The sequence below is a fragment of the Malaclemys terrapin genome, chromosome 13 (genome assembly GCF_027887155.1).
Source record: "Malaclemys terrapin pileata isolate rMalTer1 chromosome 13, rMalTer1.hap1, whole genome shotgun sequence".
Classification (NCBI taxonomy): Eukaryota; Metazoa; Chordata; order Testudines; family Emydidae; genus Malaclemys; species Malaclemys terrapin.
In genome coordinates, this window is record NC_071517.1 from 9,142,842 (window position 1) to 9,169,920 (window position 27,079).

Consider the following 27,079-nt stretch of genomic DNA (forward strand, 5'->3'; position numbering starts at 1 on the left):
TAAGAATTCACCCTCTCTCTCAATGTGAAGAGAGATATGCACAACTTCTTGCACCCCCGGATATGGATTGCACAAACTGAGTTATGTTATAAACAAGAAATAAGTTTATTAACTACAAAAGACAGATTTGAAGTGATTATAAAGGATAGCAAACAGAACAAAGCAGATTACTAAGCAAATAAAACAAAACACGCATACTAAGTTTAAGATCTTAAAGACACTAGTTTCAAAAAGTAATTTCTCACCCTAAATGCTATTTTAGGCAAGTTGCAGAGTTTCTACAGCTTAGAGTTCCAGTTATTTCTTCTTACAGACTGGACCCCTTTCTCAGTCTGGACTCACCCCTGCCTTTCCCCTCAGGTTAGTTCCTTTGTCCCTCCAGGTACTTTCAGCAGGCTTTCTTCTTGGGTAGGCAATGAAGGAGAGTCCTGTTTGCCTTCCTCCCCAGTCTTAAATACGATTTACATACGGCGGGAATCTTTTGTTTCCCAAACTTTACCTCCTGTTAGTGGAAAATTACTAGAAGTCCAAGATAGTGTTTAGTACCAGGTGACAGGACCACCTGACCTCGTAGTGTCACAGCTATGTCCCAGGATGACTCTCAGGAAGGAGAGATTAGTATCTTCACAGTCTTGTTGTTTCTTCCTAACGGCCCATCAAGGCTGATGGCCTGTTGTCTGGTTGGTGGCTCCCAAATATACACCCAGTTGTAATTGTTGCATAGCCAATATTTCTAACTTCAGATATAGAAAAGATACACGCTTACAAATTGGATAATCACATTCAGTAAATCATAACCCTTCCAATGATATCTTACATGAGCCATGTTGCATAAAGTATATCTTAGTTATGCCATATTCATATCATAACCATATTTCTATGAAGACTATGGAGTGTAACATCACATAGGTAATACTTATTACAGGATTCATTTAAAAATAAAATAGGTCAGCTTTCAGGAGTCGGATTCTATTCATCAGGCCATGGAAACAGTGAAAGATAGGGGAAGTGAAATGCTTGGGCTGTTGAAACAGACTTAGTAATTAAACACAGAGATGCAGAGATGAAAGGGGAACTGCATGGGAAGATGTGAAAATGAAGTCTGTTACAGATGTGGACTGGAGTTTCTCTCCATTAGCTCTGTTTACAGTGGAACATGAGGCTGTCTACCAGTCAGAAAAAAATCCAGAAAGGAGGATCAAAGGAAAAGTCAATAGATAATAAAGAGGTCAAGATGAAACCTCCCTAAAATAATTATCCAGCAGCCTAATTCAATGTTTTTTTGTTCTTCGGAATAAGGGATGAGTTTTAACACTCAGGGTAAAAAATCCTGATTTTGTGAGTAAGGAGACTCCAGGAGTAAGTCAGGTGTGGAGAACTTCTCTCCTTATTGCCAGAAGTGACCTCACTGATAAATTCTGTGCAGAAACTCTTTCTCCTCTACTCCACAGTTTACTCAGCTGCACCAAATTCACAAGCATAAAAGCCTAACTAAAATTTCTCTGCAAAATATCACCGTGTGTCTTAGAACATGAGGTAAAATCCTGTACATGCTTTCTATGGCAATAGCACTATATAAAATTCTAAGTGCTGATTGAGGTGCATCACCCTTACTCACAAGTGTAATCCTTACACGCAAAAATAATCTCATGGATTTATAAGGTGCTTAGGTATCACGATTATGGTCACAGTGTTCTTGGCTAAATCATGGTTTTGACGCAAAGGAAGGAGGAGAGTTGCACACTGGAAGGCAGATTGTGTCTATCCCTGCCACAGCCTGTGTTTCCTGGAGCACTAGTTAAACTACAGTAGGAGGCACACTGGAGGATACAGCCATTCCTCTGCCCATTCCTCACAAGGTCCTACCCATATGCACTGTGGAGAGGGGATGTGGCAACTCTGCGAGGCATCTCCCTGCTTTGCTACCCACCATATGGATAGCCCGTACAGAGGCCTAAAGGGGTGCCTTGTGCCTCCTAACTTCTTTGCAAAGCCATGCAAGCCAGGCCACAGGTTTGCCCACTTTGAGAAACTAGACAGATTAGACAGAGAGTCATGTGAATAAGGTTTTCCAAGATTGTGCCTGAGACATTTGTGGGCAAACCCCTGAGTTAAAGCGTGTGTGCAAGAAAGCATAATGAAAAGATATCTGCAGAAGTTGATCAGTTTTAGAGTGTTATCAGTGTGGGACTGATGTAGGAATTATTGATTAAATATTAGATTGTGGCTATCACACGGGCTCATATACAAATGATCCAATACAAAATCATCATATACAAATCACCAAAAAGTGTAAAAAACATGTTTTAACAAATGGCAACTACATACTAACCGGCCAAGTGTCAAAAATCAAAGCAAAGGTATAAATATCGCTCCCACACTTCTCAAGCAGGCAGAACACTGAGTAATCGGATGGGCTTTGCATCACGCCCCAAAAGTTAACCAATTGGGGAAACCCATTCCAGAGCTGCTGCTCCTCCTCACTGAAATGTCCCTGCCTACAGATGTTCAAATCTAGGGGTGACAGCAGAGACATAGAACATCTGAGAGTGAGTAGGAGACAAATCTGACTCAAAGTTCAGGCTCAGAACCAATTTACAGCAATGGGTAAAGATCCTGCCGACGCTGAGGGACTGAGTGTAAGGGTGGGTATTCTGATATCAGTTGTGTCCAGGCTCAGGGCAAAAGGCCACTTATGCCCATTTTCACTGCTGCTGGTTGAAAAGGTGAGTGGTGAGAACCACATTTTGGGAAGTATAGCATGCTATGATAAGGAATCAGAGACAAACAGACAGTTTGCATTGACACAGACAAGCATTTTTGCTATAAGAATTAAAATGATCACACGGATCTAGGAAAAGTACATGTACCAATGTCAATGTAGGTACAAAATCAGTCTGTCAGGCCCAAATCACAAAGCTGGATGTGACCTTGGGGAAGTTTGGAGATGAGCATCACAGTTGGATCCGCATCCTACATTGGATCAAAGCAACATTTACAGTGACTGCTTGCCTGTTTTGGCAGATGCAAAAACCAGTTATGCGAACTAGAAGAGCTAACTATTTTTAACTAGAAAATTAGGAGAGCTTCACGTATGTATTGGAGGTAGGACTATTCCTCTCTCAAGAGCAAACTTTCAGTTGCTTCAATTAATGGGCACATCCACATCTTTTTTGCATACACAAAAAAGGTCCTAGAGGCCAGCTGAAAATGAAACCTTAAGGGTGAACTCCAATCTCAATTGATGTCAATGGGAGTTTTCTGTTTTGTTTTTTAACAAGGTCAGGATTTCACGCTGAATGTTTAAAAGCAGGTCTTTAAAGTTCATGTTCTCCTGCGTTCCGTTGGTGAGATGCTTCTGCTTGATCTATCTTAGAAAACTTTAATTGATTTAAAATCTACTTAGTTACCAGCTCACTCTTATTACAGATGTGATTTTGTTTAGTGCACATTAAGCACATAGACAAGTCCTTAGAGAATAAAAAAAAAGTAAATCAAAGCAAGTTAAAAAAAAAGGTAAACAAAATGACATTTTTTTCCAGATCATTATGCGCCACTTTGCATGGGAGGATGTTTACAAACATTACACTCAGGCAACTTGCTAGAACTTTTACCAGGAGCATTTTTAAAAGAGGCATTATAATAGCAGCAGTAGTAGCATCAGCAACAGAGCCTGTGAGCCCCACTGTGTGGAAGCAGCACTCTCTCAGATCCTCCCGGTAACATTTCTGAGACTCTCCAGACCCACTCTCCTTTATCTTTAATGGATCCCTTCTTCATTTGCACTGATGCATTTAGCATGTATGCTTCCAAAACAAGGCACATGGGAGGCATTTAAAGTAGATTTCCTGAAAGGGAAAAGAACAAAGGGCATGTCAGGTTCCATTTTGATTTGCATGACAAATTCACTGAGCAGTGTTCTGGTGGGTCAGGCTGAGCTCGCCTGCCACGCACTGCATTTGTTACTTTGGTTTGAAAGCTTTTGACAGTCCACAATGTTAATTGTTCTAAGGATCATTTTGTTAGGGTAGGGGTGCTTTTATTTGTATACTTAATCTATTTAGGTGAAGGGAGGGCTATTTGAGGAAATGAAAAACTATTTCAAACTCCTTCTCGCAGTTTATGAAAATAGTCCTGTCAGGTCATCATCATCATTTTAAATCTCATTATTACTCTGTGTGTATGTGGTTTTGGCAGGGAAATGTTGAGTCCCCAAACTAAAATCTTGGGGATTCTATTGTTTTGGTGCACACCATTCTTCCTTCTATTGAGTCCCACAGCGATGGGTCATGCAGAGTTGTTTGTGCTTTGCCTGTATGCTCCTATCAGATGATATTGTGGTACTTTGACAAGTTCTAACAAGGGCATTAATGGCCCCAGGGGCATAGCTGGCCACATATTGTTACTCTTGTGTGGATAGGACAAGAATAACTTTCACATCTGTCAAAGATCTGATGGTAAGATGTCTGATCTGGCCTCAGGATGACTGAATCCTTCTGGAGACACACTTCATGGTAGAGATTGCGGTTAGCCCTGGCGGCATGTTTTCTTACTTTTAGGAGGCATATGCGTGTGCATCTGAATAGCACTGATTCGACTCACTTGTGTAAGGGTTGGTAGGCTTGTGGCACATATTCGTATTTGAGCCAGGATCAGAATTCAGGAGCGCCTGGCTTCCAAACCCACACTAAGGCTTTTAGACTGTACCGTTCCTCATTTAAAAAAAGACTTTGCCAAGTATGAGGCAAACCTGTTGGCTCTATCAAGATTCAAAAAATACACAGGAATCAAAATGCTGTTTTAACTACTAATAAATACAGAAACAAACGTCTTTGCCAGCACTGACAAGTAATTCATAGCCTATTCACTGGCATTTTTCTAATATTAACATCATTGAAGGTAAAGGTCTTAATTTAGTATTAGCAGCCTGGCAGCAAATGTTGACCCCCCCACAAAATGATTTTAGGGCTGTTAGGATGGTCAGTCAAAAGGTTTCAAGAGATGACTCTTTGTTGTTTTCATTTGTGTCTTTGCTTCACTTTTATCACTGTATTTCAACCAATGGCAAGCTCAAGGTTTTATGAACAGGGAATCAAAAATAGAATTTTCATGAGGTTTCCAGGTAACCGTGGAGAATGGCTGCATTGTAGGCTTTGAACTCCCACACTGAATGTTGGTCTGTTCTCGTTTTCATGCTACTGTCTGAATGCACAGTAGCAGATATGTTCTAAATTCGGATTGTTTTTATATTGTAAAGCCAGGCTATTGTATGCACAAGATAACATAAAGAAATCACGGATAAACAATTGAGTGTAGTCATTCCAATCACTTATTCATTCATATACTAATAATACTTGATCATTTTCCATGCCAAATTCAGTGCTGTTCTAAGTACAATTCCACTGAAATCAATGGACATTCACCAGGGATAATTTGGCCCAATATCTTTCAAGAACTTTACAAACATGAATGGATGAATCCTCATACCACCATTGGAGATAGGCATTATTACCTCCCCAAATATGGAAAAGGGCTTAAGGGCCTGCTTTAGTGAGGTGCTGAGGACCTACAATTTCAGCTGAAGTCAATAGGAGCTGCAGGTGCTCATGCCTCTGAAAATTAGATCTTAAGTGATTACCCAAAACTACATTAGCAAAACCAAGATTAGAATTCAGTGGTTGTAGTTTCAATCCCATGATCAGATCATACTTCTCCCTAACACTGTTTTTTTAAATAGTGTCAATTTTCTGTGCTTACCTGATACTTAGAGGGACAAGTTTTGTCTGACTCTCTCCCCACTAAGACCATATTTTTACCATTAAAATTACTAATACTGAAAAAAAACCCTGTGAAACAAAGTTGTAAAAGACATAAAAAACTAAAGACCGAGAACTAAGGACCGTCACAAACCTCATCACCTTTTGCTCCAACTGCAATGTGCATTTCTTTGATCTAGCCTTGTCTAACATAAACACATAGCAACAACAGGTATATTGCGGGGGGAAAATCTACCAAACCAAGACACTCCACTGCACATGCTTCTCCCCCTGGGGAGAGAATAAGAAACCAAATACATGACAGATGCTTTCTCCCATGCTGTTTCTCACTCTTGGGAGAAGCTTCAAGCTTCCTGTAAACATGCACAAAACTAACTCATTATCCTCCTTCAAATCCCTCCTTAAAACTCTCCTTTGTCAAGATGCCTACAAAAAAATTGACAATGGCTAGGGCTGCTGGTGTGGTGAGATTACTGCCTATCATGCTGACCAATATTGTTTCTTTGTACTCCTCATTGGTCTGTCTGTATCCATCTGTTCTCTTTTGTCTTATACTTAGGTTATACGCTCTTTGGAGCAGGGACTTTTTTCTCTGTGTTTGTACAGCACCTAGCACAATGGGATCTTGGTCCATTACTGGGGCTTATAGGTGTCCCTATAACACAAATAAATAATAACAATAAGTAATACATTACGGGAAGGTTCACAGATACTATGTTGCCGAGCGAGGTAAAAGAACATATATAGAATAGAAACATCCACTACGTTTTATAATAGTTGTCATCTTTTGTTTTTCTATACCCACCAATAACCCAGGGCCCAAATCAGTCCCCAGTTATAGCTCTTTAGGCCACTCCAGTGGAATTAAAAGGGCAGATGGTTCCCTGCCCAGATATGGTTGGAGAGCATGGATGCCACCCACCTGTGCAGCTCTGAGCATAGAGGTATCATGGGTGTGCCGAGGATGGGGTGATTTAAATTAGGGCAGGGATATAAACCAAGCACCTGGAATTTGGGAGGCACAAAGGTGGCATAAGGTGTAATGTGAAGCTTAGAATCTATCTCCTAACATTGTGTGTGCTTGATCCTTCTGCTGACATCAGTGATGCTGGTTCACATGCAAAGAAGCAAAAGCAACAAGCTTTGGCATTGGGCTTAATGCCCTCTGGCGTATCTGGCACACACAAAAATTCGGATCACCCAGGCTGCAGGCATTTTAAACCGGCTGGGAGACCGTAGTATAAATTCTCACTCATTGGTGGATGATTTATTTTGGATTCATTTTAAGGGAGTATTTTTTTTTTTTCTTTTAAAACAGCTCGCTCTTTATGCTGAAGGATCTAGCTTTGTTTTCTCTCACTAAGAACAGAGGAGACATGGGCTCTATTTCCACCACTGGCACTGACTCATTGGACTGCCTTGGGGAAATCAGCGCACCTCTATGTACCTGAGATTCTGGATCTGTAAAAGGCAGGTAAGAATGCTCCCTCCCTAAATCCTCCCCGCTTTGCAAATCACTTTCATCTTTGGATGAAAAATTTTATAGGTTAAACTGTAACTGTCCAATATCTGCTCTAAGTAAGGGGCAGCAGATATCTACGCTGCCACAAAAACAGACCAGGGACTGAACGGTGACTCAGAGAGTCACAATTCCTCTGCAGAAGTTTATCCCTTTTTGTGGAGCAGTTTATGCCATCTTGTTTACCCAGCCAGCTATGTTGGCTGGCAAGTATGGGGGTAGAAGGGAAATACAGCCGGGGATCCTCTGACTTGTTTCCCCTCTCTGCATCTTGCCTGCCCACTTGCTTACAGATAGAGTATCTCCTTTCCATAGCTGGAGTTATGATCTGACCACGGCTAAGCATAGGATTAAGAACCTAAGAATGCCTATACTGGGTGAGATCAATGGTCCATCTAGCCTAGCATCCTGTCTTCTGACAGTGGCTGGTACAAGATGCTTCAGAGGTAATGAACAGAACAGGGCAATTATCGAGTGACACTCCCCCACTGTCCCTGTCTGGCAGTCAGAAGCTTAGGGACACCCAAAGCATAGGGTCACTTCCCTGACCATCTTGGCTAATAGCCCATTGATGGACATATTCTCCATGAATTTATCTCATTCTTTTTTGAAGCCAGTTATACTTTTGGCCTTCACAACATCCCCTGGCAACAATTTCCAGGGGTTGACTGTGCATTGTGGAAAGAAATACATCCTTTTGTTTGTTTTAAACCTGCTGTCTATTGGTTCTTGTGTTATGTGAACAAGTAAATAACACTTCCTTATTCACTTTCTCCAAACCATTCATGATTTTATAGATCTCTGTCATATCCCCCCCTTAGTTGTCTTTTCCAAACTGAACAGTCCCCATCCCTTTAATCTCTCCTCATATGGAATCTGTTCCATACCCCTAATAATTGTTTTTGTCCTTCTATGTACCTTTTCCAGTTCTAATATATCTTTTTTTGAGATGGGGTAACCAGAACTGCATACAGCATTGAAGGAGTGGGCGTACCATGGATTTATGTAGTGACATTATGATATTATGATTAAAGGATGTGTTTTACTCCCACAGACAACTGAGTAAAGGCTGTGACAATCTTGCCGTATATGAGTACTAAATATTTAAAATCCCATTCGTAATTTTTTAAAATCAACCTTAATCGTCTCAAAGGTTCCTGATTTCCAGGGCATCACTCATTTTATAACTATGGTTCCCTACAGTCTACACAAATTTCATGTCCCCTACTGTTGCCAATTCTTTATATCAGAAACAACTGACCATGGAACTGAGGTTATAGACCCACTGGAAGAAATCACACAGCATTTTAAGTTCCCTGCAAGAATAGTTTATTTCTCTCTCTCATTCTAGGTCTTTGTCACACCTTGATTGTGCCCCACATTTTGGCTTTGATAAATCGGCTAGAACTGTTCAAAAAATTTCAAAATTAAAAATGTCAAGACTTTTTTTGGTCAGAGTGTTGACCGATGAACGAAGAAACAAACAAAAGGATGAAATTTGAGACCAACTCTTGAACTAACCTAATTCCAATTGTTCCGGTCTAAGTGCAATTTGGGAGAGTTAGGCCCTGATCCTGCAAGGAGGGCAGTATTACCAACCACTAGTGTTCCAAAACCATGAGTCAGGCCTTGAAAAAATCGTAAAGATTACTTAAAAAAAAACAAAAAAAAAAACACTCCGGATTTTTCCAATTAGGGGTTCTTTATATTTGTCTTCTCGGGGTTTATTTAGCCTTGAGGGGTCACATTTTTCAGATTTCCACTTGAAACGGCTAGACATGTACTTTTTGTTTCAGCCAAAGCTAAGCGTCTCCTACAGCCACAGGGCCCCTGAGCTGGGGGCGTTACAAAACCCACCACCTACAAACAACTCCCAATACAGCCAGCAGCTGCTCCGGGTCCCTGGGATTCCAGCTCCGCTCGGATCCACTCGCCGGATCAGGGCCTGTAGGAAACGAGCTTTAGAAACACATCCAGCCAAACCCTCCTTGCTCGGCGGCACCTGTGCAGGGGCTGGGAGGGAGCCCGGCGCCTGGGGGCTGCCGCAGCGGCTGAGGCCTCGGGAGCCGGCGCTGGCCGCAGTGGCTGCGGGAGCCGCAGGGGGGTGGTAGAGCCACGTGGCCGGCGCAGGGGGAAGGGGAAGGGGGCGGCTCCCGGGGCCCAGGCCGGAAGCCGGGCGGGGGCTGCCGAGTCGCACATGGGCCCTGGTTGCTCCGGCCCCTCTCCCGGCAGAGCCGCTCGCCCCGCGCTGCAGCGCCCGCCATGGCGGAGAGGATCGAGCAGCGCATCGAGGGCCGGCTCCCGGAGCTAGAGCAGCTGGAGCGGGTCGGGCTCTTCACGCGCAAAGAGATCAAGTGAGAGGGGCTGGGCTGTGGGGGGTCGGGGCCGGGGAGAGCCGGAGCGGGGGTGGGCAGAGGTTGGTTTCATAGAGTGTAAGGCCGAGAGAGAGAGAGAAAGAGCCGTGAGTAGCGTGTGTATCGCAGGCCATGAACTATCCTGCAGGATCCCGGTATTGAACCCAGTCAGTCCAGTTGGGCTAGTCCCCGGGATACAAAACTGGTCAAGGCCCCCTGCAATGGCAGGGAAAGGGGAATTGATTAGGTAAGGGATGCCCAGGTTCCCAGCCGGCCCCATGCTGCAGAGGAAGTCCCCTCTCCCCGCAGGGTCCCTGCCAATCTGACCTGGGGAGCGATTCCTTCCTAGCCTCAAACCTGGACATCAGTTGGACCCTGAGCATGTGAGCAAGACACAGCAGCCGGGCAGCTAAGATAGAGGTTTCTCTGTAGCACCTCACCACATTGATCCATTGTCCCATCTCTGAAGCTTCAGAGGAAGGTTGACTGTTCTCCACCCCCACTCCCAATCACATATGACCAATTGTGCATTGGGGAAAACAAAAATCCTTCCTGACTCCTCCAGGCATGGTCTGAAGACTAGAAGCATGAGATTTGATTACAGTCATTGTCTGAATGTGGACCTGCAAGTGCTCTGAGTATGCTGAGAGAAATAACAAGCAATCCTATTTTCTCCATGTCCCATGAAGGCAAGGGATGAACAGGGAGATTAATAAGAATCCAAGGCCCAAAGAGATTATCTCCATCGGCAAGTTGAGCCCCTGCGCACACACCCTATAGAACTTCTCCCAGGCTGGACTAGAGCCCAGTGGATGGGGCCTTTGGGGGTCAGGGTAGAGACTGGGCTGGAGCCCAAGGGATTAGTTTTAGAGGGATAGAGCCCAGGTATTGCGGGGGAGGGAAGGTTGAGCTTGAAGCTGAGTTATGGGGTGGGAGCTGAGGCTATTGGTGGGGTCTGAGACAACAGCCATATTGTTGGGGGGATGCAAAGACTGAGCCTGAACCAAGGTTATTGGGGTCAGAGACCAGGTTATTAGGGGAAGAATGGAGATTATTGGGATGAAGAGCTGAACCAGAATCAGGACCCACGTTGTGAGGCGAGAGGGACTGGGGCTGCATTGGAGCTCAGAGCCAGTTTATTAGGGAGACAGGAGTGTAGGACACGGGTTGGGGGAGGCAGAAGCTGGACTGCAGCTCGTGTTGTTGGGGAAGGGGCTGAGCCTAAGCCAGTATTGTCAGGGTCTATGAGGAGGAGCAGGCAGAGGCTTGGGTAGAATTCAGTTCAGGTTATTGGAGGGTGGGAGAGGACCCACCTGGGTCCGGTTATGGGAGAGGCAAACGGAGGCTGAAATAGAGCTCCATGCGCATCTTGTTGGAGGTGGTGAGCGGAGCGCAGGTTTTTGTCAGGCAGGAGTAGTAAATACCAGTTTAGCAACTAAACTAAAAAAATCCAAGGGATGTAGGCAGTCATTTGCCACAATGGTGATTAAAGTTTGAAAAGGGAGATTTTTGGCTTAATTTTAATTTTCTCTGGGTCAGAAGAAGCTGGGTGCGGACTGGAAATCTGCCTTGTGTTTTTTTGAGGCTGTTGTAACAACTTAGTAGAAATGTGCTTGGCTGGAGTAGTATGGGAGACCGTCCAAGAACCCAAGGTCCACAGAGGCTCAGTCCCTGTAGCTGTAGGATGTCACAATGGGCGGAGATAGAATTCAAGAATGAAAAGAATGGAGACTGTGCCTGCATCACACACATGTGTAACCATTTGACACTTCATTGTTTGGTCATCATTTGACTCTTGCCACATGGAAAAGGAATGACCAGAACAAAACTGAACTTAAAACCTGCCCTGTAGAAAATGCCTGTGCTGCTGTACACTACAGCAATGTCCGTTTTTCGGGGATTAAGAATAATGAAAGAATGTCTAAAAATGGAATTTTTATATTTCTCCAGGGCAGTCATTAAGAAAGCCTCAGCTCTAGAATACAAAATACAGAGGAGAGCTCTCCATAAGGAAGACTTTATCAATTACATTCAGGTATGTTTTATTAAGGGTTATTGGCTTAGTCAGGTCGTTTAATAACACTAACATTACATGAGGAAGCATGTGCTAGTGGTTAAAGCACAGGACTAGGAATCAGGTGTTCTGGTTTCTGTTCCTGACTCTGGCACAGACTTGCTATGTGACCCTGGACAAGGCACCTAATTTTGCTGTGCGTCAGCTTCCTTCTCCATTCAGAAATGTTAAGGCTTAGCTAAGACGCTCTCCTAAAGGTGCTAGAGAAATGGAATTTATTATTAATAATAAAGTGTGACTTATTTTGTAGTAGCATTTAACTTAATTAATTGAACTTTTGAACTACTTTAAGGTGCTTGAGAGTATTTGAAATGTCACATCTGAAATAAATAATCCAACTGGAATGCTGGCAACTTCTCTAGCTGCATAACTGACAAATGTTTGGCTCGAACTTGATAGCTACTCTCATGGATATAATTCTTATTGTCCACCTGATTAGCTGTTTAACAGCTATAAAGGGTTTGACTTGGAGATTAAGTTTTTTCTTGCAATTACTTTGTAATTATTTTCTCCACTTCCCCTAGTATGAAATTAATCTGTTGGAACTGATCAAGAAAAGAAGATCGGTAAGTTGATGAATTCCTTACAATGCAAAGTAGCATAAATCAAATCTTGACAGGGCTGGAAAATTAACTATTATTTTTTCCCACCCCTCAGCGCATTGGATATTCATTTAAGAAAGATGAGATTGAGTATTCTATTGTGCAGAGAATACATGGCCTCTTCAGGCGTGCCACAGAAAAATGGAAAGTAAGCACATTTCCTTCTGTAGGTCCTGGCAGTATTAAACAACCTCTTGATGCAATGTGATGTAAGAGAATAAATACAAGCATAACTGCTAACAAGTAACTGTGATAATGCAGGAGAATATAAAAGAAAAGTTAAATGGATGTTTGTTCAGATGGTGATAGTTGAGGGGTAATCCTCCAGTATCTGATACCCAGACTCTTGGAGGGACAATATTCTGCCCTGTGAACAGGTAGACTCTATGATCTACTAGGTCTTTCTCGTCTCTAGCTGCTGTAGTTCTTTATATTGCCATGTGAATTTGTCTGGCAGGGGCTGGAAACTTGGAGTAGTTTCAGGTGAAGGGTGTTTCCTTGAGTCATCCGGCAGTAATACCTCTTCAGGGTGATGAAGGAACTGTGCTGATGAGTTCTGTATGGTGCAGGCAGTTGATGGGGGAAAGATGAGACTGTATTTTGGGATTGCGGGATGGCATCCTTGCAGGGATGCGGGGATTTGCATGCATGGGTGGAAGGTGTGAAGGAAGGGAGAACCACAAGCTGCAGTGACTGCTCTACTTCAGTCATAACAAATGTACGCTCTGTACTTTTCAAAACGCACAAGCAGTTCTAAAGATGTATTATTGCAGTGTTGTTTCTTCCTAGTTAATCCTATCTCCTTGCCTTTCCAATAGGATGACGTGCAGCTGTGGTTGTCACATGTGGCTTTTTGCAAGAAATGGGTGAGTATTCAAAATGTTACTTTTCTGTAATTTTATAGAAGTAATGTCTTTAATGCTGAACAAATACCATTCCCAAAAGGCAATCTTTTTCTGGGCAGGGAAGTTACTAAAAATAGTGGGGTTGGAATGGAAATGCCTTTTTCATCACAATGTAGTGTGGCTGTCAGTGCTCCCTAATGCATCTTTGTTGCAGACGGTTCAGTTCACTGCTAAAATGTTCACAACAGGTAAAACTCAAGGAGTTCTCTTGTCTTTACAGAATAAAAAAATTCAGCTTAGCAAGGTGTTTTCTGCCATGCTAGCCATTCATCCGAACAAGCCAGGTACAGTAAAATGCTTTTTAGTGTCTTGTGTTCAAATCAGCCAATTTGGTTCATTTAGAAGAACAATATAATATGCTAGTGTCAATCCAACCTACTGCTCTTTGAGATCCCAGTTCAACTCCTTAACAATCCCTCTCTTGCATTTTGCACCTTGCTGTCCTCTAAAGGGAATGTCACTGCAATGAGAGGGCTCTCAAGGAAGGCTCATGCTAGCAGATAAGGAAAAATGGTGTCTGTAGGGGTCCTCAGGCCTCAAAGGCCCTTCCCCTAAGGAGAGCAGGGAACTACACAAGGATCCCTGAAGTAGAACACTTTGAACGGACTAAGCTCCCCCTTCCCCCGTTCCCCCCCCCCCTTGGGTTTAAAGTCATGTATTGTATTTCCTTGGTGGTACCTTCCAGAATTGCCTCTCTTCTCCCATTAGTCTGGTAGCAGAGACTGAAACAGATCCATTTGTGTGTTCCATTGTAGCATTGTGGATTATGGCTGCCAAGTGGGAAATGGAGGAACGCCTCTCATCCGAAAGTGCCAGGCACTTGTTCCTTCGTGCATTGCGCTTCCATCCAGAGTCTCCAAAACTGTATCAAGAAGTGAGTTTATGGTTCTGCTTCTGTGTATGGTTATGTTTGCTTGGATCCGTCTTGCAAAGATTAGTTTCCCCTTGTCCTGGGAAGCGTGGGTAGATGGTTGGTTTTGGACTTAAATGGGTAATATTTCATGACAGTTTTGCAAGATTGGCTTTAAACAAATCAGAGTAAAATCCTCACACCTACGGTTAGGAGAAATTCTGAGTTACACTTAAACGCCTGTTTCTAGGCATTGGGAGTTCTACAGGAAAAAATTGCTCTGGGTTAGAGCTTGGCATCCAAACTATGTGCTGGGGGAGTTGTTTTATCTTAACCAATTTAGTATAAATAGCCTACATTGCGATCAGATTTGCTTTAGCCTATTTTGCCCTGTCCCCTCACATGCACTCACTTAAAGCCTAGTTCTCCAGGAGTTTTACACTTCTGTAACTCCATTGTCTTCCGTTGAGTTGCCTCTAACTTACAACAGTCTAAACGAGAACTGAATCAGGCCCTTAGTTCTGGTTTTCACACCATTAGCTACGGGCGAAGCTTACTGGTTGAGAAAATGAGACTTGAGGAATGACTTCTGTAGGGAGCCAGTTTAGAAGTCAATGAAGTTTCCTACTGGGTAAATGTGAATTCCAGAGAAGAGAGAGAGTAAGAGCAGCTTTGTAATTACATTACTGCAAGGTTGCTTAATCACAGGAGGCCTGCATTCCCTCCTCTGGCGAAACTCCCATTCAAGTCAATGGGAGTCTTGCCTGAGTGCGGAGTATGTCAACTTCCTCTTCGTTAGTATCATAATAGCTGGCATTGCATTGTATCTAGCACTTTTGTTATTTATGTAGTAAGTGAGCTTTCCCTGGCAGGAGCAACCATAAACACTGAGTACAAAACAAATCCCAAAGAGGGGCTTAAGGGGTGTGTTCCTGGAGCCTTTGGCAAAGATTAACTCCTACGAAAGTCAATGCTGATTGTGGGTCATGAGATTCCTATTATAGGAGATGCTGTTTCTAAAATGGAAAAAGGCTGGTGGTCTGTCATCTGATTTCAATGTACGTACGCTTGTTAATTGGTCCTAGGGCTATACAGTGATCCCTTGCTAAAGTGCACACGTCATAATCTGTATATATAATGGGCGGTGTCCCCCTCACATCTCAGCAAAGATGGACTAGCAAATGGTGCAGTGAACTGAAGTATTACTAAGATGTAATTGTTTTTGGAAAATGTTTTACTGTCCACTTGCTAATCCAGTGTTATCACAAATAAAGCTATATTACAGTTGCTTAAAATAAGTCAGCAAACTACATATTGTGATGCATTAATCCTATATTTTTAAAATAGCTGTTTCATTGCTGTTTCTCAAAACGTAGTCATTCACAATGGGACTCCCACACATTGGTGGGAAGTTCTTACTTGCAAATCTTCACAAGGCTTGCTTTAGTAAATGTCCACGTGTTTGTTACATGCGCCATAAATATTTACCCCCCCTCCTCCCTTCCCATTTTATCCCCCCTATTGCCTGCAGTATTTCAGAATGGAACTGATGCATGCTGAAAAGCAGAGAAAAGAAAAGAAAGAGTTTGAACAAGCCAAGATGGACTTGGTAGGACACTTGCAATTTCTGTTATTTAAAATGGATTGTTTTGTAGACAGGCAAATGCTCTTTAAGATAGATGGTTTTAGAAGTATGTAGTACAGTAGAACCCCGTTTCTCTGACCCTCCAACCAGCACACACAGATCCAGAAGCGGGTGATCACTCCTGTTTCCGCTAGATGGCGCTGCAGCCTTGCACTTTCCCGTTCTCCAGGTTATCTCAATTTTTGATGATCTGATCTCATAGACTCCTAGACTCTAAGGTCTGAAGGGACCATTATGATCATCTAGTCTGACCTCCCGCATGATGCGGGCCACAAAAGCTGACCCACCCACTCCTGGAAGAATTCTCTCCCTTGACTCAGCTGTTGAAGTCCCCAAATCATGATTTAAAGACTTCAAATCGCTGAGAATCCTTCAGCAAGCGACCCCTGCCCCATGCTGCGGAGGAAGGCGAAAAACCTCCAGGGCCTCTGTCAATCTACCCTGGAGGAAAATTCCTTCCCGACCCCAAATATGGCAATCAACTGAACCCCCAAGTCCCAATTAGATTGGATAAAAGAGGTTCTGCTGTAATTGCCTGAACTGCTAGAAGTGCACCTTTTAAGTGTACAGTTTGAGATCTATAGCCATTTGGAGGAACCAGTCAGTTTGTTCAATTATAACTTATGTTCCTGTGGATATCAGACCTTTGGCTACAGGTTTGTGGTCAGATCACATGGTTTATACCTTTATTTGACTTTCCTTAAGGGAACACAACAGTTGTTGGTAAAGGCCTTTTATTTTTGTTTGCTTTCTGTACCCACCTGTTTAAAAGTAACTACCGGTTTCTGATGAAGACTAGTTAAACTGGTTTCCTCTCTTGTAGTAGGGATTGATTTAATTCTAATCTGTCTCTCTAAACTAGACAGGGATGTGTTGTGGTGGAGAAAAATTTCCATCACTAGTTCTAAATCTTTTTTGCAGAGAATGGAAGTTCAAAAAGAAACAAAATTCTCTAAAGTTAAGTATCAGAGGGGTAGCCGTGTTAGTCTGAATCTGTAAAAAGCAACAGAGGGTCCTGTGGCACCTTTAAGACTAACAGAAGTATTGGAGCATAAGCTTTCGTGGGTGAATGCCCACTTCATCTGATTGCTTTTCTCTAAAGTTAGTTATCTCACATTTTAGGGCGAGTTCAATTATTCTGAAGAGGTTCTTAATGGGGAAATGGCTCGAATAATCTACAGAAATGCTGTTCAGAAAATCAAAGGTAATTGAATGCTTCCCCTCCCCTCTTGTTTAATGGAAAAACGACCACGTTGGAGTGAGTCTCTGGTATCTATTGTGGCTAGTCCTGGCTTCATTGTATGCACGGAGATGTGTCCTCAATTGGTAAAATTCACCCTTTCCTGCACAAAACCTGAGCAGTATGGAGGTACTAAGTGGGTAGCACTAAATGGTAATTCATAGCCATTTTTCAGGCTGGCACCTTCTCTGGCTCACCTGCCTTTTGCCTGAAATAGCAGCCGTTGCCCTTCCACACCCCTTATGTTTGAGTTCACAATCCCTAGATCTGCATAAACACAAGATCGGGCCCATAGTCATTTGTAAAAATCAAAAAATCTCTTCTGGATACAATAGTGATATTAATACAAATTATAAAGCACGTCTCATTAACCCCTTCTCTCTTCCCCGCATGCTCTGTTGTAAATCTGCTTTTTCCACTATGACCTCGATTAAAACCAAGCATAGAAATATTTTCAGGATCAAAAAGGATGTGACTCAATCTGCAGTCCTCACTCAAGCAAGAAGTGCCGTTCCCCTCCAAAAGACTCCTGGTGACAGTATGGGTTGCAGGGTCGTGGCCTTGCTTGTCCAAATGACTAATGTGAAACAGACAGTGAAAAATAAACAGATAAATAACATCTGGTCTGCCCTAATATATGCATTAGAATGATTACTTTTTAGTAGCTGGATAGATTTTACAATATCGTATCTACTTTCTTGGAAACATGTAAAACCTTTGAAAACCAGCAAAGATGACAGAAATGCAGTGTACCAGACGAATGTAGTATCTTACTTGTCATTGAGTTTTTTTGCTCTCTTGATCTTAGGTGCTGAGTTCTGCCTGTCCTTGCTTTCAATTGCAAAGCTATTTGATTTTACACAAGACTTGCAAAAAGAAATTCTTGAAAAGTAAGTTGATTTAAAAATAAATAAATACATCACCAGCAAGGTCCTAATTTCTGGCCAGTTGACAGTTTGGTGTCAGAGACGCTTTACTGGGGAAGTTGGATGTCAAGATCTAACAAAACTTCCTTTTTAAGAAAAAGACCAATTTTAGTGTCAAACAAATGAACTTTGGTGCCCCAGGCAAGCCAACTTTCTGGAGGAGGATTGTGTGTGTGTGTGTGAGATGCAAAATTAGCTTCACTTGAGATCATGCTGATAAAATGTGGATAAAAAGCGCTTGTCCTCGGAGAATGACTTTTTATACTCAGGATAACAATTTTCAGGAAATGTATAACTTCCTAGTTCACTTAGTTGTTCGTAATTGTGTATCTTAAGTTTTCCAATGCATTTCTTTTTCCAAAAGAGCTGCTTCTAAAGCTGACAGTCAAGTTCAAGCACTGTTGCAAAGAAATAGGCCAAAATTTTGGTTAGCTGCCTCTTTATGAAAGGGTGAAACATTTTATCAATGAAATTTAATTCCTTAGAATTGTCCCCTTGCAGTAAATGGCAGTTGGCAACTTCATAATTGCACTCCTAGAATGAGCTTAAAGCTAGATGGCAGTTTGCACATGATGACATCATGGACTGTGTGCGTTAGCTTGCAGGTTGAGCATGCTGATGATCCTCTTACATGGGACTACATGGCCCGTCGGGAGCTGGAGATGGGGTCCTTGCCATCCCCAGAATGTTCATCTAAACAGATGAAAGCATCCGAGGTGGCCCAGAAAGAGGAGCGGTGCTGTGCAGTCTTTGAGGAAGCAGTGACAGCGCTCCCCACAGGTGAGAAATTCTGCTTTGATTTTAAAATTGGTTTTCTCAATATTTTTGTATACTAGCGCTTTGTGAGAAATGTTCAACAAGGCTTCCTAAGCGATCTTACAGCAGGGCCTCATATCTTGGGGAAACCACCTCCTCCATATCCAGTTCTACGGGCCATGGCCCGGCACACTCACAAACCTGCAACATTCTTGTAGCAAAGGCAGCAATTGCTTACATGGAATAGCATACTGGAAAAGCATTTATTTTTAGCTTTTTTTGGAATGTGACTTAGTGAATGGGGAGAGTCTGAAGCTTGCAACCAGCCCAATCTCTGCAGACCACTGTTTGGAAACCACTGATAGAGAATAATCAGTTTGAAGCATCTGTCTGATGGAAACCCATAAATTCAAATATATTGTAACTAAGCAGCATACATAGAATGTCAATGGAATGGATCTTTGTACGTGGCTCCCACCTACACTAAACATTGCATTTCTAAATGCAATTGTGGCCCAGACATGTTTCAACGGTTTCTTTTTATATAGCTTATTTAGGGAATGACTATAGATTTACCAGCCACTATCTCTAGTTAGTGGTATCTCTGGGTGGCGACCTGTGGGAAGACATGGGCTGTAGTAGAATCATAGAAATGTACGAATGGAAGGGACCTCCAGAGGTCCTCTAGTTCAGCCCACTGCGCTGAGGCAGGACCAAGTCTACCTAGACCATCCTTGACAAGCGTGTCTAATCTGTTCTTAAAATCCTCCAATGATGGGGATTCCACAACCTCCCTTGGAAGCCTGTTCCAGATCTTAACTACCCTTAGAGTTAGAAAGGTTTTCCTAATATCTAACCTAAATCTTCTTTGCTGCAGATTAAGCCCATTACTTCTTGTCCTACCTTCAGTGGACATGGAGAACAATTGATCACAGTCCTCTTTATAACAGCCCTTCACATATTTGAAGACTTATAAATCCCTCCTCCGTCATCTTTTCTCAAGACTAAATGTGCCTAGTTTTTTTAACTGTTCCTCATAGGTCAGGTTTCTAAACCTTTTTATCATTTTTGTAGTTCTCCTCTGGACTCTGTCTGTCCACATCTTTCCTGAAGTGTGATGCCCAGAACTGGACACAGTACTCCAGCTGAGGCCTCACCAGTGTTGAAGAGATTGGGACAATCACCTCCCATGTCTTACATATGCACTCATGTTAATATACTGCAGAATTACATCATGTTGTTGGCTCCTTTAATTTGTGATCCACTGTAATTCTCAGATCCTTTTCAGCATTACTACCACCTAGCCAGTTATTCCCCACTTTGTAGCTGTGTATTTGATTTTTACTTCCTAAGTGTAGTACATGCACTTGTCTTTATTGAATTTCATCTTGTTGATTTCAGACCAATTCTCCAATTTCTCAAGGTCATTTTGAATTCTAATCCCATCCTCCAAAGTGCTAGCAACCCATCCCGGTTTGGTGTCATCCACAGATTTTATAAGCATACTCTTCTTTCCATTATCCAAGTCATTAATGAAAATGTTGACTAGTGTCCGAGCCAGGACTGACCCCAGTAGATATGCCCTCCCAGTTTGACAGCGAACCATTGATAACTACTCTTTGAGTACAGTCTTTCAATCAATTGTGCACCCACCTTCTAGTAATTTCATCTAGACCACATTTCCATAGTTTGCTTATGAGAATGTCACGTGGGATTGTCAAAAACCTTACTAAAATCAAGATATATTATGTCTGCTGCTTCCCCCTCCATTCACTAGGTCAGTGACTCTGTCAAAGAAGGAAACTGGGTTGGTTTGACATGATTTTTGTTCTTGACAAATACACATTGGCTATTACTTATAACCTTATTTTCCTGCAGGTGCTTACAAATTGATTGTTTAATAATTTGTTCTAGTGTCTTTCCAGATATCGAATTTAGGCTGACTGGTCTATAATTCCCTGGGTACTAGGAGCCTGGCCTACTGCTACTGTGCCGCTAGGTCCTGGAGGATAATCTCCAACCCGTGCATTTGTCCCTCACTTGGCCTTCGTGCCAGGAACCACGTTTCATCCTCATTTTGGCCCCAGTTCAGCAAAACACTTAAGTACGTGCTTCAGTTCCATGGATTTCAATAGAACTGAAGGATGCACTTAAAGTTAAGCATGTGCTAAAGTGCTGTTGTGAATGGGGATGGACTTAACCCTGTGATTAAATGCTTTACTGACTTGAGGCCTGAATGCTCTTCAGAGTAAACTTACAATTGGATTGAAGGCTATTGGCTAAGCATTAACGTCTGTAGTTCATATTGCAGACAAGTTATTTTAAATATTCATTTGGCATAATTATGGATGCATTATCTATAGTATTTATAATTGGAGTAGTGCTTGACATCTCACCTTCCCCCTCCATAAGACAGGTGTCTGTGCTTTCTGCTATGGGTTTGTTCAGTGTTTGTTCACTTTGCAGAGGCCATGTGGAAATGCTATGTCACTTTTTGCCTGGAGAGACTTAACAGGAAAACCAATAGTGAGGAATTGAGACGGAAGGTACGTGTTCATCATACATTCATAGTACCAAAAGCTCCTGCTGTCACTGACTTCCATAGTCTGTCTTCATGATACCCTTGTAAACTAGGGTAGATTTCCAGCAGTTTGAAACAAATAATGCAGCTCATGTGAGAACAATTAGCTAGTTATTTGGACCGATAGCTGTCATTAAGGATCAGTTATTCTCCCTGTTAGGCATCCTCCTTCAGGGCTATATAAATCAGTCTTCCCATTTGGTCACCTAGCTGAAAATTGGCATGCATGTACCCAGATGTGAATCAGTCTTGTTCTGTATGGGGTGGGAAAGCCTGAAACTGATTAAACATTTTTCATTCAAGTAAATGACCAGAAGTTTGGGGCTTTCTTTGAGCTTCTGAAGTGGGGAGGAAAAAAACCTTAATCATAAAACCTGAACTTGTATGCACTGCGAGTTAGCAGCTTTTGCTTAAGTTTCTTTACTGATACTTTTATAAACAAAAGCTATATAAAAATAATGTTGAGTCTAACATAACCCAACAGCAAAGAATTTTTTAAATTTCATTATATTTATAACAGTTTTCATCCAGGGATCTTAACTTTCCCTTCTAAAGTGGTTTAAGTATCCACCCCATTCTACAGATGGAGAAACTGAGGCAGAGAAAGACTTGCCCTAGATCACACAGTGGGTCAGTGGAAGAACTGGAAATAGAACCCAGGTGTCATTGCCTCAGCCTCTGGACCATGGTGCCATATCTGGTTCCTGTCCAGTCTCATTACAGCATTCTCAAAAGAGATGGTGATCTTTAATATTCAGAAAAATGTAGTGGCCAGAACTGGGCACTGGAATCCTTGGCTCTCCTGTATTTCCAGGACTGCTCTGTGACCGTGGCCTATGGCTTGATCTTTCTGTGGCTCAGTTAACCAATCATAGAATATCAGGGTTGGAAGGGACCTCAGGAGGTCATCTAGTCCAACCCCCTGCTCAAAGCAGGACCAATCCCCAACTAAAGCATCCCAGCTAGGACTTTGTCAAGCCTGACCTTAAAAACTCTAAGGAAGGAGATTCCACCACCTCCCTAGGTAACTCATTCCAGTGCTTCACCACTCTTCCAGTGAAAAAGCTTTTCCTAATATCCAACCTAAACCTCCCCCACTGCAACTTGAGACCATTACTCTTTGTTCTATCATCTGGTACCGCTGAGAACAGTCTAGATCCATCCTCTTTGGAACCCCCTTTCAGGTAGTTGAAAGCAGCTATCAAATCCCCCTCATTCTCTTCTCTGCTGTGTATAATACGTGTTGGCTTCCCAGAGGGCAAAGGAAGCTTAAAGTTGGTCAAGTGCTGTGAGCTCCTTTGAATGAAAGGCATTGTAGGAGCACAAACTTCTTAATATGCTGTACCAACACTGCAAAATCATACTTGCTTAGAGTGAGCATTATTTTGATGGGTAAATAGACAGTTTTTTCGTTATCTGCATGAACAGATTTTAGTGCCTGGACTGCTGAATCTTCCTCACAGCTCTTCTGTGCTTAAATTGGACTGTCTGAATTAAGAAAGCTGTTGCCTTAACTATTTCCCTTGCATTTGACTCTTTAAATTAGCTATTTATGGTTTGACCCTGCCCTTAAAACGGCAAGGGAGCTTTGCTATGTTTCTTGTACAATCAGTCTGCAAGGTACCTGTATGCATCTGTCTCTAAAAGAAGGATGGAACCTTAAGGCTGAGGAACTTGATGTCACTTGTAAGCTGGAATTTACAAAGGAGACTAAAGGGTTAGGCATCCATCTTCCATTGAATTTCAGTGGGATTTGGGCTCCTTAGAAAGCCCCGACCTTGAAAATGTGAGCTGGATTTTGGTAAACTCTGGCATGTACAGCAGCAAAGCTTATTTTCTTTCTCTTTCAGAGGCTAGAAAGGACTTTGAGTGTATTCAGCGGAGCCCATGAGTCCACCTTGCTGCCAGAGACTTTATACAAACAGTGGGTAAGGATATATTTAGGAAACTAGATTGGGGCCCTGATTCTGAATTGCTTGCACTCCCAAAATGGCCATTCAAGTAAAGAGGAGCTTTGGATGTGCAGGAATGCCAGATCAGGGCCTAATTTCTTGATAAACTATGTGGACCTGCCTTGTTGATTAACTTCAACTGCTGTTTCAGCTTCAGCTGTTACTGGAGGTTGGCCTTTCTGAGAAGGCAACAGAGGTAGCTGCAGCTGCAACCAAACGGTTCAGCCAATCGGTGGAAATGTGGCACACGAGACTGCAGGTGCTAATCAAACTGAACAGCAGCGATGTGGCCCAGTGTTTTGAGGAAGCTGTGAGACAGGTGAAATCTAAGGTCTGTGACTATTTTAATCTGTTGCACAATACTCTATGACAAGAACCCTCTGACCCGTGGCTTTATATTTACTTAAAATTGTAAAGCCCCAAACCAGTCTTTAAAATAAATATATATGGGCTCTCCATTCAAAATACACATTACATTCAGGTCTGTCAGTGAAATGCAAACAAAATCATGACTTTTAAAAAATTTTAAACTTGAAATTCAAGGATTTGAACAATGAAGCCTGATGCTAGGTTCCATGTCCTTTTAGTGGCCAACTGGCATTCCCTGTGTCCGCCTTGAAGAGGCACCCATGTGTTCTTGCATCCCAGCATACCTGCTTTGCATGGCTGGGCAGCTGCCCCCAAAGTGCTGGGGGTGGGAGGGTGATGGAGTGTAGTGCTTTGATCAGCTGGCTGGGCATTTCCCCTGAACTCCAGGAGGTAGAGGACACAGGAAGGGTATATATTTCCCCCTTCTGCTGCCTTTGGACTTCTCTGTCTGGCGATACAAAAGGACCCACTCCAAGCACGATGTCTAGCAGCTGTTAAGCCAGGCAACATTTTCCACCTGGAAAGGAGGAAGATTATGGAGGCATATGTAATCTGTAGCGGCTGTTTGTGCATGGGGACTAGTCCTTTGTTCATGACAGTCCTTTTTGATGGGTGATTTTGCATCCAGATGTACAGCATTTAGGTTAGGACATGGTGGATGTTGGCTGGAAATGTTTGTATAAAATTGTTTTTAAACTCTTTGGTGACTGTTGCATTTTTATGCAAATCAGGCTGAGCCTTGGCCCTGAGTTTTCACTGCTTCCTTTTCTTTTATAGGGCTGTTTACCGTTATGGACTCTATGGGTGGAATGGAGTGAAGGAGCAAACAGCAAGGAAGACACACAAGCCCTCTACCAGGTATTTGGCAGAGGGAAATATAATTCCTCTTACTGTGTGAAATGGACTAGAAAGTCAATAATGGCCATGAGATACTGGGACAGTACGTGGGGCATGCTTAACAAGCGTTTTCTACAGGCAGCCCTTGTCTCAGGCTTTGATCACCAGTCTGAATACCGTGCCGGTGAAACATCTGGGGAAAATGTTTAAAGAGGACTAAGCGCCATAGGCTCTACGGGTATGTGATGCAGCCCGTGACCGTGAGCTTTCCAGCTTGGATTGACAGGCTTCAGGCAGTGGGGCTAGTGCTCTAAAAATAGCTGTGGAGAAAGCGCTTTGAAGTTGTGGCTCTGAAGCTTAGGGAGAGGGGTGGGCTTCAGAGCCCCAGCTCCAGCCTGAGCCACAACATCTACACATCTTTTTTTAGCCTAGTAACGCCCGCCAGTCTGCCAACCCGGGCTGGGAGGCTTGCTGTCGCAGGCTGTGTAGACGTAATCTAAAGTGTCATTGAAAATCAGTTAGACGATGAAGCATAAGTCACTTCTGAAAAGGAGGCTTAGGTTCCCAAGTCATTTTAAAAAATTTACCCTGATAATATCTGTGTGGCTTCCGATTTGTGTCCTATTTTCAACTGTCGGTTTGTAAAATACTCTCTTGCACACCTAACCTGCCTTATGAAAGCATGAATACTGTACCAGAAAATTAGAGAAAAACATTTTGGTTCTAATCCCAACAGAGACCCCCTGAGTAGCCTTGGACAAAATACTTCACCTCTCTGCCTCAGTGTCTCTACTCGTAATGTAAAATACTTGCTTCTTATGGGACGTTTGAGAATTAATTTTTCTGTAGAGCATTTTGAGATCTTCCAGATGAGACGTGTTCTGGAAATGTAAAGCATTAACTCTTTAAACTGACTTGAATATTGGAAAGGAAGAAATTATAGCTCTAATTTAAGTTTAGAGGTTTGTAGTTGAAAAATATTGAGTTTGCGGCATCTGCCATTTTTCAGCTACAGTTTAGGATACTCTTTTTCCAATACTTGAAATTCAGCCTCTTTCTCAGGAGACAGCTATTTGACGCCAATGTATTTGAAAATGGAGACAAGGAATTGAAAGGAATTATTTGGTATAGTTCTTTGTATTTACTTTGTAACTGTAGCAAAGATCCTGTGTGTTTAACTTGCAGAGATCCTTATTTGTCATAGCCCCAGCTGACTCAGTAACCATGAAAGAGAAGTACCTTGACTGGGCCTACAGAGATGGCGGTTATAAGAAAGCAAAGAGAGTCTTTACCAGGTGAAAAATAAAAATCTGAAATCTGGTCTTTCTAACATATGTTTGGAGGAGATCTAAAGTCTAAAGTTCTTAATGCTTTCATTTTAGCCTGCATGAAAGTCGCCCATTTTCACTCGCGTTCTTCAGGAAAATGATCGAAATAGAGAAGGAGCAAGTAAGTGTTACATATCAACTTAGTATTGTATTTTGTAGGACATGTGTTACAGCTTTGGAGTTGAATAGGAAGGGGTAGTTGGCTGAGTACAAAGTAATTAGGTTGCAGTCATCTCCATATTTGTCTTCTAAAGTGGATCCACACCATTTAATATAAAACTGAGTATCATGCGGTAACTAGTCTTCGAACTTCTGAGTTGTGTGTGTAACAGTGTAATTAAAGTATCTAATCATGCAGCAGCTTGGTTTGTTCCTGTATACAATCAGTGATCTTTAAACTCTTCCTTTCTTAGGAATCCTGCAAGATGCTTAATCTGAGAGAATACTATGAACGTGCCCTGAGAGAGTTTGGTTCTACAGATTCTGGTATGGAGGCTTTTTTGTTCAGTGTCTGTGTTTCCATCAAGCTAAGAAAAGTGGGGTGATCTTCCTGCCCATATGTCTGCTAAACCGCATAGTGCAGCTCGCTGATGCTGTGCCTTTAATAGGGATGGCACTCCAGAGTGATCTTGTCTCATAGAACTTTTAATCTAGGGGCCTGATTCCAACAAATACTCACGTGGGTAGTCCCACTGAAGTCAGCGGGATTACTTGAGTGAGTCAGGGCTTGTGGGGTTTGTTGACATTGGCTGGCCTAGGGTGAAGCAGCCATCTGTAACTCACTAGTTTTTGTAAAAAGTACAAATCAAGCGTGTGTAATCGTATTCCTTTACACAACATCCCTTTGAGGATAGTATCTCCATTTTACAGATGGTGTGCATATAGGTTAAGCATGTCTCTGTCACAGCTGGGAAGAAAACCCAGCTCTCTGGACTCCATGTCTGGGCTATAACTCTTAGGCAAAGCTTCCTCTGTAAAAGGAATTAAACAGTTGGACTTCACTATATTCACATATATAACATTTTAATGTGGAGAGCCTCTAGAACATAACTAGATTTTCTTTTCTTTTCTTTAAAAGATCTCTGGCTAGATTACATCAAAGAGGAGCTAAACCATCCCCAAGGCAAACCAGTAAACTGCGGGAACATTCACTGGAGAGCTATGAAGATGCTAGAGGGAGAGCTAGTGGAAAAATTTGTTTCCAAATACACTTTGCTGCAAACTGGACACTTGTGAAAAATGCAGATTACGTTGAACTTGCAGACGTTTCTGACAGACAATATCAAAGCGCAGAATTTCTGGAGTTAGTTGGTTGTCCACATTTTTGTACAAGATTCTGAAAATAAATACGTTCCTGAACCATC

General features: G+C 42.5%; 1 protein-coding gene across 1 annotated transcript; it reads left to right on the forward strand.

Moving 5' to 3' along the window:
* Positions 1-9,478: 9,478 nt before the first annotated feature.
* On the forward strand, positions 9,479-27,079 carry UTP6 (UTP6 small subunit processome component). Its single transcript, XM_054047914.1, has 19 exons — positions 9,479-9,650; positions 11,601-11,685; positions 12,249-12,290; positions 12,382-12,474; positions 13,145-13,192; positions 13,452-13,515; positions 13,987-14,105; positions 15,613-15,690; positions 16,849-16,930; positions 17,775-17,856; positions 18,491-18,672; positions 21,115-21,194; positions 23,080-23,157; positions 23,333-23,512; positions 24,328-24,408; positions 25,573-25,682; positions 25,770-25,836; positions 26,129-26,201; positions 26,794-27,079. Exons 1-19 carry the CDS (start codon positions 9,559-9,561, stop codon positions 26,949-26,951), a joined length of 1,794 nt encoding a protein of 597 aa, XP_053903889.1. The 5' UTR covers positions 9,479-9,558; the 3' UTR covers positions 26,952-27,079.

Coding starts and splice junctions, on each gene's coding strand:
- UTP6 (XM_054047914.1), top strand. CDS start 9,559: ATGGCGGAGAGGATCGAGCAGCGCATCGAGGGCCGGCTCCCGGAGCTA. Junction 15,691..16,848: donor AACAAGCCAAGATGGACTTG/GTAGGACACTTG, acceptor CTCACATTTTAG/GGCGAGTTCAATTATTCTGA. Junction 23,158..23,332: donor AGACTTTATACAAACAGTGG/GTAAGGATATAT, acceptor CTGCTGTTTCAG/CTTCAGCTGTTACTGGAGGT.